This window comes from Anticarsia gemmatalis, chromosome 27 (genome assembly GCF_050436995.1).
Source record: "Anticarsia gemmatalis isolate Benzon Research Colony breed Stoneville strain chromosome 27, ilAntGemm2 primary, whole genome shotgun sequence".
Lineage (NCBI taxonomy): Eukaryota > Metazoa > Arthropoda > Insecta > Lepidoptera > Erebidae > Anticarsia > Anticarsia gemmatalis.
Genome location: NC_134771.1, coordinates 825,412 through 838,444, shown reverse-complemented (window position 1 = coordinate 838,444; position 13,033 = coordinate 825,412). Strand labels below are relative to the sequence as shown.

At 35.1% G+C, this 13,033-nt stretch overlaps 2 protein-coding genes across 4 annotated transcripts; one reads left to right on the top strand and one right to left on the bottom strand.

The window, feature by feature from the left end:
• Positions 1 to 1,029: 1,029 nt before the first annotated feature.
• Positions 1,030 to 8,314, top strand: LOC142984633 (uncharacterized). The gene is made up of 6 exons (XM_076132382.1): positions 1,030 to 3,422; positions 4,220 to 4,825; positions 5,341 to 5,721; positions 6,275 to 6,470; positions 7,159 to 7,459; positions 7,955 to 8,314. Exons 1-6 carry the CDS (start codon positions 1,127 to 1,129, stop codon positions 8,249 to 8,251), a joined length of 4,077 nt encoding a protein of 1,358 aa, XP_075988497.1. The 5' UTR covers positions 1,030 to 1,126; the 3' UTR covers positions 8,252 to 8,314.
• A 105-nt stretch (positions 8,315 to 8,419) lies between these two features.
• LOC142984634 (uncharacterized) lies at positions 8,420 to 12,900 on the bottom strand. 3 transcript variants are annotated; one of them, XM_076132383.1, is made up of 6 exons: positions 12,667 to 12,900; positions 12,092 to 12,191; positions 10,843 to 10,991; positions 10,388 to 10,488; positions 9,366 to 9,473; positions 8,420 to 8,866 (listed from the first exon to the last, which is right to left on the bottom strand). In XM_076132383.1, the coding sequence occupies exons 1-6, from the start codon at positions 12,845 to 12,847 to the stop codon at positions 8,816 to 8,818; spliced, it is 690 nt and encodes a 229-aa protein (XP_075988498.1). In that variant the 5' UTR covers positions 12,848 to 12,900; the 3' UTR covers positions 8,420 to 8,815. The 3 variants fall into 3 exon arrangements, with proteins under 3 accessions (XP_075988498.1, XP_075988499.1, XP_075988500.1); XM_076132384.1 differs by having other exon boundaries at positions 12,688 to 12,900; XM_076132385.1 differs by having other exon boundaries at positions 12,092 to 12,186; positions 12,667 to 12,827.
• Between the last annotated feature and the right edge of the window lie 133 nt (positions 12,901 to 13,033).

The window sequence follows — 13,033 nt, the reverse complement described above, 5'->3', positions numbered from 1 at the left end:
TTGAGATGTTTTTATTGATAAATTGGACTGCTCTGACTTTGTTCGGGTATGGTTGAGTTTATCCTGTTGATTCCGTTCCCATGGGAAAATCCCATATATCTCATACAAACCTTGATACAAAAATATTAAAAGAATAATTCAATTTAGTTTAGTTGTTCAAAAGTTATGCGATTACACTTCGGTGATTCGCTTATATTTATTTTGATGATTATATCCGCACAGTAAAATTCGTCAACCTATTTTTTTTTTCTAATTGACTATTTGAACATTTCTTTCTCAAGGCCTGTATGATCTTCATTTTCCTACAAAAAGGTGGATAAATGTATGTATTTCAATTTGAACATTGTTTGTTCTTAAGTGTCTAATAGGTCATGAGATTCGATCACATTTGGAGGACAGATGGTACTAAATAAGTGTAATTGACCATTTGGGTGGCATACGTCACTACTAAGTACCAACAACTCGGTAGCAAATAGGAATTAATCATTTTAACCCTAAATCCTCAACGAAATGGAGTTTATAATTATCCCCTTTTTGTCAGCTTACAGCAAATTATTTTATCTGTAAAATATGTAACATCACGTTTATTTTATCCGAAAGTGCAGGCAGATGTATTAAATATACGTATCGCCATTTACAATGTTACTCTAATGTATTAGAGGGCAAGGCCTTTTGCCATATACCGGGCACGTTATCAAACGATGGGCTGTTTTGAAAATAATCAAATATACTTTAGAAAAGTGCTATCGACGTAATAGCATTTTGCCCGACCCAAGAATCAAACCCGAATCCCCGTGATCGGTAGTATCACTACCGGCCGTGCCACATAGCCATTTACATTAATTTTACATCATGTAATTTAGCCAAGTCAGTCATAATTGATAGCCAAAGTCACCAGGCTGAAGTCAGAACAAGCAAATTTAATTACACACTTCAAATTTTACATTAAAACTCTTAAATTAAATCACGCATGCAACTATCATTACAATAAAAAACTAATTAATTCTTATCAAACAACACAAATAACTTTTCACGGTAGATTTCACACTAAAACCGTGCTTCCACGAACAAAACATAACATTCGAACTTAGTCAAGTAAATTGTACGAAACATGTTATGAGAAACAATGATTATTATATTATTTATATTTTTGACGACAGTTTTCGCTAGCAGTGATGAGAAATACATCGAATTACTACCCGAAGAAGAGAAGCAGGAGTTCTTAGAGAAGATAGCTAGAAGAATCATGGAGAACATTCAGAGTAAAGAGAATAAAGAGAGGTTTAGTAGAGAACTTAGTGATGATCAGTTGAAAGAACATAATGAGTTCGTTGAATCTATATTACTGCAAGAAAGAGAGCAAATGAGGAGTAAAGGAGACGACATAAGTAAAGGAGATAGTTCGGGACATACAGTTGAATCCGACGCAAATAGTGAAAATATAGTTAAACGACAAAGACGTAGTTATGACAATGAAGATACCACACAAGAACAATCTGCTGAAAATGACAAAGCAGTTACTGAAAAATCAAAAACAGAAAATCGATCTAATAATAGTGATGAAGATGCTGAAAAAGTAAAACCGGTAACTGAAATATCTTCAGTTGAAAGGATTAAAACAGAAGCGAACAATGAACAAGAAGATTCAAGTGAGTTATCGATAAACAAAAAGCTAGAATCACAAACTTCTTTGGAAAAATCATCTGCAACAGTTAATAATGAACAAGAAGACGATTTATCGACAAATATAAAAGGAAAATCCCAGACTGAAATGTCTTCTGAAGAAAAATCTAGTAAAGTAGAAGCAACCACACATAATTTACACAATAGTGATGACTCTGAAGATGATGAAAAGGTAAAACCATTAATTCAAAAATCCTTAGAAGAATCTATAACAACAGAAGCTAAGAAAGAAACGGAAGATTTAAATGATAAAGAAATAAAACCACTTTCTGAAATATCTTTAGAAGAAAATTCAAGTACAGCAAAACTTAATAAAGAAGATTTAATGACTAATAGAAAACAACTTGAAGAAATTAAAGAGAATCCGGGTTATTTGTTAGTTGAAGCTAAAGGCACGAATAAACCAGAAGTAAAAGAATTTGGTAAAGTTAAATCAGAAACAAAAACTATGGAACTAAATACTGACTCACATAAAACAATAGAAGATACAGATTCGATTGAAAAAGAAGTCATCCCGTTAAATACAAAAGCAAATTTAGAAATCAAATCAAATTATAATCTACGTAATACAACGGACAGTGAAACACAAACCAATGATACTGAAATACAAGAAATTTTATCAAAAACAAATGAAACTGATGAAATTAAAGATAAAACAATAAAACACGTTACTGTTAAAATTGATACAAGTACAAATAAAATCAGTAGTGAAAATAATAGTACATTAAATGTAAATTCTGAACTTGGCAATAATGAAAGAGCTACAAAACCTACTGTAGTGACTGAAGACACTCCGACGGCTTCAACAAATGAAATAATAAATATATTAGATACAATGACTGTGAAAGAAGTGATTGCTACACCATATGTTGCACCAGATTCTACGGAAGGCGCTACACCAATTGCTACACCAATCGATACACAAATCGCTGCAAAAATCGCTACGACAGAGGCTACAAAAGTTGCTGGAAAAGACACTACACCATTTCCTACATCAATTGCTACAAACGTCACAACGACAGTTGCTACATCAGACGCTACAGCCGTCAATGCAAAAGTTACGACGACAATTGCTACACCACCCGCTGCAAAAGTTCCTACTACAGTTGTTACAAGAGTAACTGATAAAGTTGCTGAACCATTTTCTACATCTGTTGCTGGAAAAGTTACTACGACAGTTGCTACACCAATAATTACACCCGTTGCTACATTAGTATCTAAGCCGGTCGCTACCAACAATACTATCACGGAAACGACCAATACATCTACTAATATTGAAACTAGCCAAACGAAAGACAACACACAGAATTCTGTATCAACAAAAGCCGAAAACATCATATCTAAATCGACGACAGTTGAAAATGTACAAACAGAAAAAGTATTACCAATACTAATAACAAATAATTCTAATGCAAAAGTGACAAATGCTACTATTTCGGAATCGACATCTGAAAATGTTCAAACAGAAGCATTACCGATTACAGAAGTTATTCTAACTACAGCATTACCGAGAGAAGTAACGACAATACATACTGAAAATGTTCTGAAGAAAGAATTGACTACTGAAAGTCCTGTAGTTAGTACTATAGTATCAACTGCTAATATAAGAGATACTAAAAAGCCTGAGAAAGATGGTCTCAAGGAATCTGTAAGTGCTTCAAGTAAAGTTGATTCAGATATAAAACATATTGAAAAACGAGAAACAACTACACCACATTATTATCATGTATATGAAATTGGTAAGTCCTTATTTATTATTATGAGCCTGTATCGTCCCACTGCTGGGCAAAGTAAGTCTGGTAATGAGTAACTGGTAGATCCTACTAATATTATAAATGCGAAAGTTTGTATGTATGTTTGTTACTGTTTCCCATCCGAGACAGATATTCGTGTGATGACCATGAGTATCTGTTTTGAAGTTGTCAATTTATACATTACTCCTAGCTGACCCGACAAACGTTGTTTTGTCATATACATTTTAAAATAATTGTTAGGGGTGGGCAACCCTTATTACTTAAAGAATTCCCGATTCTCAGACTTACTAAGTATGTTCACAAAATTTTATGAGAATCGGTCGGAAGAGTACGGGAATGAACATGAACACGAGATTTTTTTATAAAAGTATGTATTTAGAAGTATATAAGTATGTTTATTAGTTACTAGCTGACCCGCGCAACCGCGCAACCCGCGACTTCGCTTGCGTCACCGAAGAGAGAATAAGTCATAATTTCCCCTGTTTTTGTAACATTTTTCGTTGCTACTTCGCTCCTAATGGCCGTAGCGTGATGTTATTTAGCCTATAGCCTTCTTCGATAAATGGCCTATCTAACACCGAAAGAATTTTTCAAATCGGACCAGTAGTTACTGAGATTAGCGCGTTCAAACAAACAAACAAACAAACAAACATACATACAAACTCTTCAGCTTTATAATATTAGTATAGATCTGGTTGCAGTACAAGCTCTGCTTAGTTTGTAATCAAATGACCGTGTGTGACTTGTCCAAAAATATTGGTATAAATGTACTATTCTTTCAGTTGACACTGACGACCCATTTGTCATGAGTCCATCCAAGAATTCACAACCAAATTTTGACAAAATACCAGTACACAACTACGCACCAAACATACCTAATAAGAAACGACAAATAATTGAAAATTTAGACGAAAATACTACTCCTTACTTCAAAGTAGAAGAACAAGAAAGAAATGAAGAATTTCAACAACGAAATAAGAAAGAATCCATTGACAATTTTGTTCCATACATACAGAGTTTAAAACACCAAGACAATGAATATGAAGACATGAAAAGAAACAGCCTAAATCTGGATCTGAAAGAAATAATACAAAGTAATGAAGTAAATAAAAAAACAGACAAAGAATTTATCAAAAATATATACGACATAGTTGAAAAATTTAATAAAGTAAGAGGAATGAAGAAATTCGATGATCATTTGATAGAAATGAAGTTTGAAAAGCGTAAATCTATATTAAGATTTGGTGATAGGAAGGTAAAACATTTGAATAGACATTTCAAAGATGCTCGAACACTTTTGATAAAGAATAAAAGGTTTGGTATTGATAAATCCAGGAGATTCGGTACTTTAGCGACAACAACTCAGAAAAGGAAACCGTCTGCCAAACGTATGTATATTTTGAAAATAACTTCATAATATACATTGCTTTTGTGATCTGTATGTGTATACATTGGTGATCACGAAGTCCCATGTTCGGTTCCCAGTTCGGCCCAAGTGATATTGATGTTTGCTAATTTATATTAGGTCGGGGAAAAAGTCTTTTCGCATTATAGTATGTATGAACTTCTAATAAAATCTCTTTGGCTTCAAGAATCACAAACGAGTACACGGTTCATTAGGTTTCTTTTAATGAGTTCATGAGGTACCTAAATATCGAGCTTTTTTTGTGTAGAGAAAAGATTTTATTACAAGTTCATACATACTATAATGCGATAAGACTTTTTTCCCGATCAAATATATTATGTTCAAAGTCAAATCAAAGTCAAAGTCAAAAATTCTTTATTTCATAAACTTTAACAAGTATTTGAAATCGTCAAAATATTTTTTATCAACCACTTACTAGCAACCTGTGTTAACACCAGGGTTGCTAGAAATTACATAAAAATATCTTCACACCCACAGCTTGTAAAACAAAAAACTGTAAAACAACAACACGCGCTCGTTTCTTGCCAAACACGAATGAGGAAGCCCACCCATATTACGACAAAGAAGACATGCAAGACCAGACCTTAGCGTTACAGACCATGTTACACCAATTCAAACAATTTGGCAAGAACCTATCCGTGTCTAAAGAATACGGCCAGCACTTCGTAGACTCCAATCGCAAAGGTTTTGACAATAAAAGAAAGAAGAAAAAACCGTATGATGTAGATAAAATTGTGGATCAGGTGTTTGCGAAAACTAATGATTATCTGTTGGGGAGAGCTGATAAACGGAAAAAGGAAATGCATGCACATAAATCTAGGTATAAGAATTATGATAGGATTATTGAAATGTCTAAAGGTAAGTTTTTAATAAAATTATTCATTTATTGGTCGCCACGCCGCCGCCGCTGCCATTATGTTGTGAGGACGTGAGTTCGATTCCCATACGGAATAATCATTTGTGCGATTCACAAAGTCGTTTCGGGTCTGGTTGTACTTTGTGTCCGTTGTTTGTATGTTTGTTAAACTCCCTGCGATACAAGATTAAGTCTTTTTGCGGGAGTATGTTTATCAGTTATTTGGTTACCATAGTACAAGCTCTGCTTCGTTTGGAATCAGATGACCGTGTGTGAATTGTCCAATGATATTTATAAATCATAATCATTATTAATTTAGATCAAATGCTGACACTTATGATAGTCAATGATACAGAGAGTGAATTTACCGCCAGTTCGGAAGGTAGGGCCAATGAGAAGAGCTGGCAAGAAACTCCAGGCCACTCTTTTTAATCGCCAAATGGTTTTAAGAATATTTCTGTTAGGTATAAATCATTGATGATGTAGGGCGTAGCAACCAACACTACCGAATTATTTATTAATTACATTTTGTATTACATACTAATGAAATTTCAGTCATAGATGCTTTCACTAAAGAAATGGAAAATAAAAATAAGAAGCAGAACAAAAGATCGGCCTCAACAGAAGTGAATACATATGTGAATGTGTTGAGAGATCAAATAAAAGAGGAAAGTAAGGCTCTGAAACAATACGACTGGCTGGCTACTACTGTTGAAACACAAGCTGCTTTGTTCAAAATTAAGAAATTGGTGTAAGTTAATTTATTCATTGTATGGTTAGTAGTCAAACTAGTGTCGAAGTTGCCCAATTCGGTTGAAAGTATTTGTCGTGGCTTAGCGACTGTAACCTTAAGCCTACTAATTTTAAATGCGAAAGTTTGTGAAAATGTATATAATAATATGTATGTATGTGTATGGATGTTACTCTATCACGCAAATACTACTAAACCGATGAAATGAATGTATGTAGGTAGCTGAAGACTCAGAATAACACATAGGCTACTTTTATTCTGGAGTTCCCGAGGGATCGGGGTTAACACTGAAATAGACACTCAGTTCAGATACCACTACGCGGTTACCGATCTATAAGTTGGAAGCGGTTCTCTAACCCCCAGTTGTTTTTGTTGCTGCAGAGTAAAAGTTTGAACTTCTAACATACGGTTGCGATGTATGAAATACTTCCGTGTTTTGCTATGTAAAATGTTAGTTCCATGTAACAACAGCGAGTCTATTGCCATATACCGGGCACGTTACCAAACTTCGTAATACTATTGAGAATACTTTATTCTTATTTTGTTTTTTGTTTTATTAAAAAGCAATTACATTTTCCCCAATTCGGCAGTCGGTAGTAGTCGTATATATACGTCGCCTTGACAGCCCTTAAAAATACGACTTATATAATATATAACGAAATATTTTTATATTGATTGTGATTTTCAGAAAAAGATCCCGAAAAGGCTTAAAAATTGATCCATTAGATTTACAAGTGCTGAAATACATAATATTCCTTCACAATGTTGCATCAGAAATCTTTAAAGATAAACCTAAAAACAATAACTTGGAAAACAAACATATAACATGGAATAAGAATATAAGAGATTCAATAGAAATTGTGAAAGAAAAGTCAAGATTTAAAAATCCCTGGTGGTTTTTAAGACGTCATATGCCGAATAATGCTGATAAAAATGCTTTAGATAAATTGGAACAGTTTATTTGTGATGTAGAAGATCAATTGTTTGATGTAAGTACTTAATTGATTGTCGAGCGCGAAACTACAATACAGTAACATTTCTTTCTAGAATAATTTCGTCGCATTTTCAGGCGCCTATTTGAAAAGCTCTAGATGATAAAACACTGAATCTATACTAATATTATAAAATTGTAGAATTTGTTTGCTTGAACGCGCTAATCTCAGGAACTGCTGGAGCGAATTGAAAAATTCTTTTACTGTTGTATAGTTACTGTTTGTGCCATCCACAATAATTGTTTTTAGTCTGGTTGTACTTTGTGTCGGTTGTTTTTATATTTGTAAAAGTCCCGGCAACACAAGAACAATTCTTAATGCGGGAGTTGTCTTATTAAAAACAAAAGAAGGATAGGTTTTCACTCGAAAAGCCTACGAGAACGGGACCTTGGCAGGCAATAAGCCTTAATATAGTAGCGCAAGCGGTCGACGTCACAGGCAAGTATTAGTAAAATATATGTATTCATTTAACAAATCGTTTCTATATTGCAGTTACACAACACAATTAAAAGTATATCTCAGGTTACGAGATACTACAATCAGAACTGGTTTTTGAATCTGAAAAATCTTTACCTAACTTTAGAAAAGAAGAAAGTTCACGAAATTCTTCTGCATATAACTTTTTCAAGACTTATTCAGTTGATAGAAGACAGTATAAAGAATTTGAAAGAAGATTTCACAGTTTATATGAAGAAGAATACTAAAGAAGTGAAGAGAACTTTAGATGAGATGATTTTTGTACTGAAAGTTGTTAATGAAGGGAATAAGGTTAATAGTATAACTGTTTAAAGAATATTGTGAAAGTTGTGTTTTGCGGAAACGAATTGAATAAACTTTTATTTTATTGTTGTATTTTATTGTTAATATTTAATTGAAAATTCGGATTTTAAATTACAAAGCAGTGATAGCCGAGTGGTTTAAGTTGGCACCTCCCACGCAAGTCGTTGCAGGTTCGAACCCGAGGCAACACACCAATGACTTTTCGAAGCTATGTGTGTATTAGAAATAATTATCTCTTGCTCTAACGGTGTAGGAAAACATCGTGAGGAAACCTTACATGCCTATTTGATTAATACGTTTATTGAGGGCATGCAAAGTCCCCAACCCGCACTAGGCCAGCGTGGTGGACTCAAGCTAACCCCTTCCCCTCGTTTGGGAGGAGGCCTTACCAGTGGGACAGTAATTTATTAAAAAAAACAAAAATTACAACTTGAATAGAAAAAGTTTAAATAAATAAAAATCCGTTATTTACGAAACTGCTTTGAAGTCTTCTCGATAATTTTAATAACTAAATATGTATGTATAACTTAACTTCATTACTATACAATACTATAATTAAATAATTTCTGTCTCTTAGATATAATCTTCATCCATATACTTGGGCGGCTTTCTCCTCATAATCATCTGTAAATAATAGAAAAACAGGTTATACAAAATATATAACGTTGCTTTGCCATATAGATTATGCTAAAAATGATTGGTGATAAAAGGGTAAAAATTAGAGTCGTATTTTTTTCTAATGCGAACTAATAAAAACAATTAAAAAACGTCTCAAACTAAAATGTTAAGGGTGCAGATCCCTTATCAGTCAGGGGTATGAAAAATAGACTTTTGCATAGTCTCAGACCTATTCATTATGCTCACAAAATTTCCAGAGAATCGGTCAAGCCGTTTCGGAGGAGTACAGTTACTAACAATGTGACACGAGAATTTTATTTATAACATACTCCCGAATATTACATATCATTGTATTTTAGCTCGGCCCGGTTTTACCGCTTTTAAATATCTGTGACTTAGTTTATCAGATGAAATATAGACAGAATCAGATGTTTTCTTTATTCAGCAGATAGGATATCTGCCACTTACTTATTAGCCGTAAAGCCAGGCCTTAGCATTTACTTACAATCTGGGGTGGGTCTGTGGTCATCGGAGGCTGCGGTCCTCTCATGGCCATCAACATCTGATAGAAGCTCATCCCTGCCATCATTACGGCCATCCAGAACTGTTTCATCTGAAACGAATAAACGATCGTTATTAATATTCGCCTTTCACGTAATGGGACGAGGGTATAACCTAATGACTTTTCTAAGTGATGTGTGTATCCATATTAATCTATACTTACTAATATTATAAAGCTGAAGAGTTAGTTTGTTCGTTTGTTTGTTTGAACGTGCTAATCTCAGGAACTGCTGGTCGCGAATTAAGAATTCTTTATCTGTCGGATAGCCTATACGCCTAACCGATGTTCATGTAAAATTTCACGATAGCATGAATTATGGCGTAGTGGTTAAAGTGGTCACCTTGCCGCAATAACCGTAGCGCCGCTTGTGGTGGGTTCGAATCTCACCCGGGATAAATCTTTGTATGATGAGCACGAGTATTTGTATGTATGTATTTAGAAGTATATAAGTATGTTTATCAGTTATTTGGTTACCATAGTACAAGCTCTGCTTAGTTTGGAACCAAATGACCGTGTGTGAGTTATCCAACAATATTTATTTATTTATTTATAACTGGTTGTCGGAAGTCGATAGTGGTAGAGAATCGATCTACAGTATTTGAAATATCTTGATGAAATGAAATGTCTTTAAGTGTGTAGCGGATCGCTACATGCAGCGACATCTACTGGGACCAGAGCACAACCAATCACCACGCGCAGTGTAACTGACGTCACAAGTCCTGAATCGCGCTATCGAAGTTTGCACTGCAACTGACTATTTATACAAGTTCCCGACTACAACAGTCGGGCAGCCTAGGGCCACTAGGCATGATCACCTCGCCTGGTCGGAGGATCCTCCCTTTGTGTTGGAGGAACATGATCACCTCGTTCCTCCACAAGTGATTTTCTAAAGTACCTATTTATTTTACTAGGACACAAGTCACGGTGGCAAAGTCGCTTTTTATTTAAGGGACGTTTCTGCTTACCCTTAAGTTATAGTCAAACACCATCATGGCTACACCCATCTTACCGACGAGGAAAGACATCAGCGACATTAACTGCATTTCTGAACTTGTGTGTGAAGAATCTGAAATAAGTACAAAACATATTTTATAACACATACATAAATACCGTGGTATAAGTTGACACCTCCCACGCAAGTGGTCGCAGGTTTGAACCCGAGGCAACACACCAATGACTTTTCGAAGTTATGTGTGTATTAGAAATAATTATCTCATGCTCCAACGGTGAAGGAAAACATCGTGATGCAACCTTGCATGTCTAAAAATGGTTTAATACAGTTCTTGAGGGCATGCAAAATCCCAAACCCGCAATTGGCCAGCGTAATGGACTCAAAGCCTAACCCCTCCCTCATTACGGGAGGAAACCCTTGCCCAGCAATAAGACAAGAGTCATCAAAAATGTGTTAAAACCACCTTACCATAATCGTCATCATCATATTTGCCTTCTTTTCCATACTTATCTTCATCTGCGTGAGAAATTGCAATAATTTGCTTGTTCGAATCATTTGTATCCTTTTTATTTGTTTTCTTTGTTTGTTTAGTTTTAGAGTTCTGTATAGTTTTTGCTCTGTGGAAAGGAAAGACAAATTTAATTATGAAGCTTGAAATAATTATGCGATCTCTGGCCCTTAAACTGATAAACATACTTATATACTTCTAAATACATACTTATATAGATAAATTGACAACCAGGCTCAGAACAAATACTCGTGCTCATCACACAAAGATTTGTCCCGGGTGGGTTTCGAACCCACCACACGCGGCGCTATGGTTGTTGCGGCGAGGTGACCGCTTAAACCACTGCGCCAAACATGCAGTTTTTGTATTGTTGTTGTTTGTATGGTTAGTGGCCAACCTAGTGTCAAAGTTGTTCAAGCCGCCAGAGAGGCCTTTGACATGGCTTAACGACTGTTATCTTAGTAGACAGCAGCCGGGACCGACTTTTTACGTGCCCTCCGAAGCACGGAGACGCTCAGCTCATATACCACTATGCGGTCACCCATCTATGGAATGACCGCGCCAAGGGTTGCTTAACCCACAGATCGTTTACCGACCGGTGAACGCAACTGGCTTTTGTATTTACGTGATGTTATTTTAACGACGTATTACAAAGAAATCGCGTGATTCTATGTATTTATGATTGAATAATACACCACGATGTTTTCCAAATCGTTAACTTTGAGAGTAAGTGGTAATTCTCTCATTAACTGAGATAATAGTTTCTAACATTCAAGTAAAATTCGACAGCCTCCATGGCGCAGTAGTTAAGGTCGCCACGGTTCCATTGGTTCGATTCCCACACGGAACAATTATTTGTGCAATCCACCTATAGGTCTGGTTGTACTTTGTGTCCGTTGTTTGTATGTTTGTAAAAGTCGTTTGTCAAACTCTCCCGTTACTGAGTCACTGGTGGACAACGCACAGCCAAAATTACTAAGCGTAGAAACTAGAAATTTGCTATGAAGATTCCTTAGTTAATGTAGAGAAGTGCTAACCTCCGGTTTCTGAGTATATTTAGCGGTAGTTTATCTATTCAATAGCGCTTTTTTTTGGTATGAGTTTTGACGCTATTGAATAGATAAACTACCGTTAAATGTACCTCAGAAATTGGGGGTTAGAGAAGATTTTTGGGAATTAAGAAGGGGGATAAAATTATACGAAAGTTACCTGGGTACTCTTCTTCCAAATAACTCAGTGATCTCTTTGCTGACAGAGGACAGCATTGTTTGTAAGGACCTGCCTAACGACAAGTCTTCTTTAGCCTGCTCTGAAAATATATAAAAAATGTTTTGAAAAATAAATTTAACCCATAAATGTCCCACTGCTGGCAAGGGTCTCCTATCATAATAACTAAACGTTAATTGTCTATTTAAATTGAGCGACTCCACGTCAAAGCCCTTAGGGTAATTAAAAAAATATTAATTAATATTTAGAATCTAGCTTGAACACTGAAGTTTTTAAAAATAAGGTTTTTCTAGACACTAGGTTGATAACTAAACCATAAATTACACAAAAAAACTCTTTCCAATTGAGAACCCCCCCTTATTCTTAAGACGGTTAAAACAAAAATTCACTAAACCTTAGAATTGTATCAATCAACACCCACAAACTCACTCTTAAATAAAAAAAGCAGTTTTTTTATCTAGCCTTTTTCTTTGTCCCACTGCTGAGCAAATGCCTCTCCCGTAGACTTCCAGTCCCCTCGGTAATAAAAAAAACTAACATTTAAAAAAAAAACCTACCCGAAAACATTTCTATCCCACCTTCCTTTTCATCCAACTTATTTTTTGTCTCCCTCACACAATCCTCACTCTCACATTTTAACTTTGACTTACTAAAAGTGAGACTATGATCAACTGTTTTTAAAACACTACATTGTACACTAACAATACAAAATAAAAATACAAATAACTTCAAATACATATCTTATAAATAACTATTTTAATTTCTTTTTAAACGGGTGTGTTTGTCGTCCAATTGAGAGCAACTGTGGCGATGAAAAATAACTAACAAATAATCAGGCGTATTCGTGCGAGACTGTAAACCTGTAAAACTAATAATAGCGAGGCGATATGACGCTGAAAACGGTATGTAACGTATGGTGGGTTC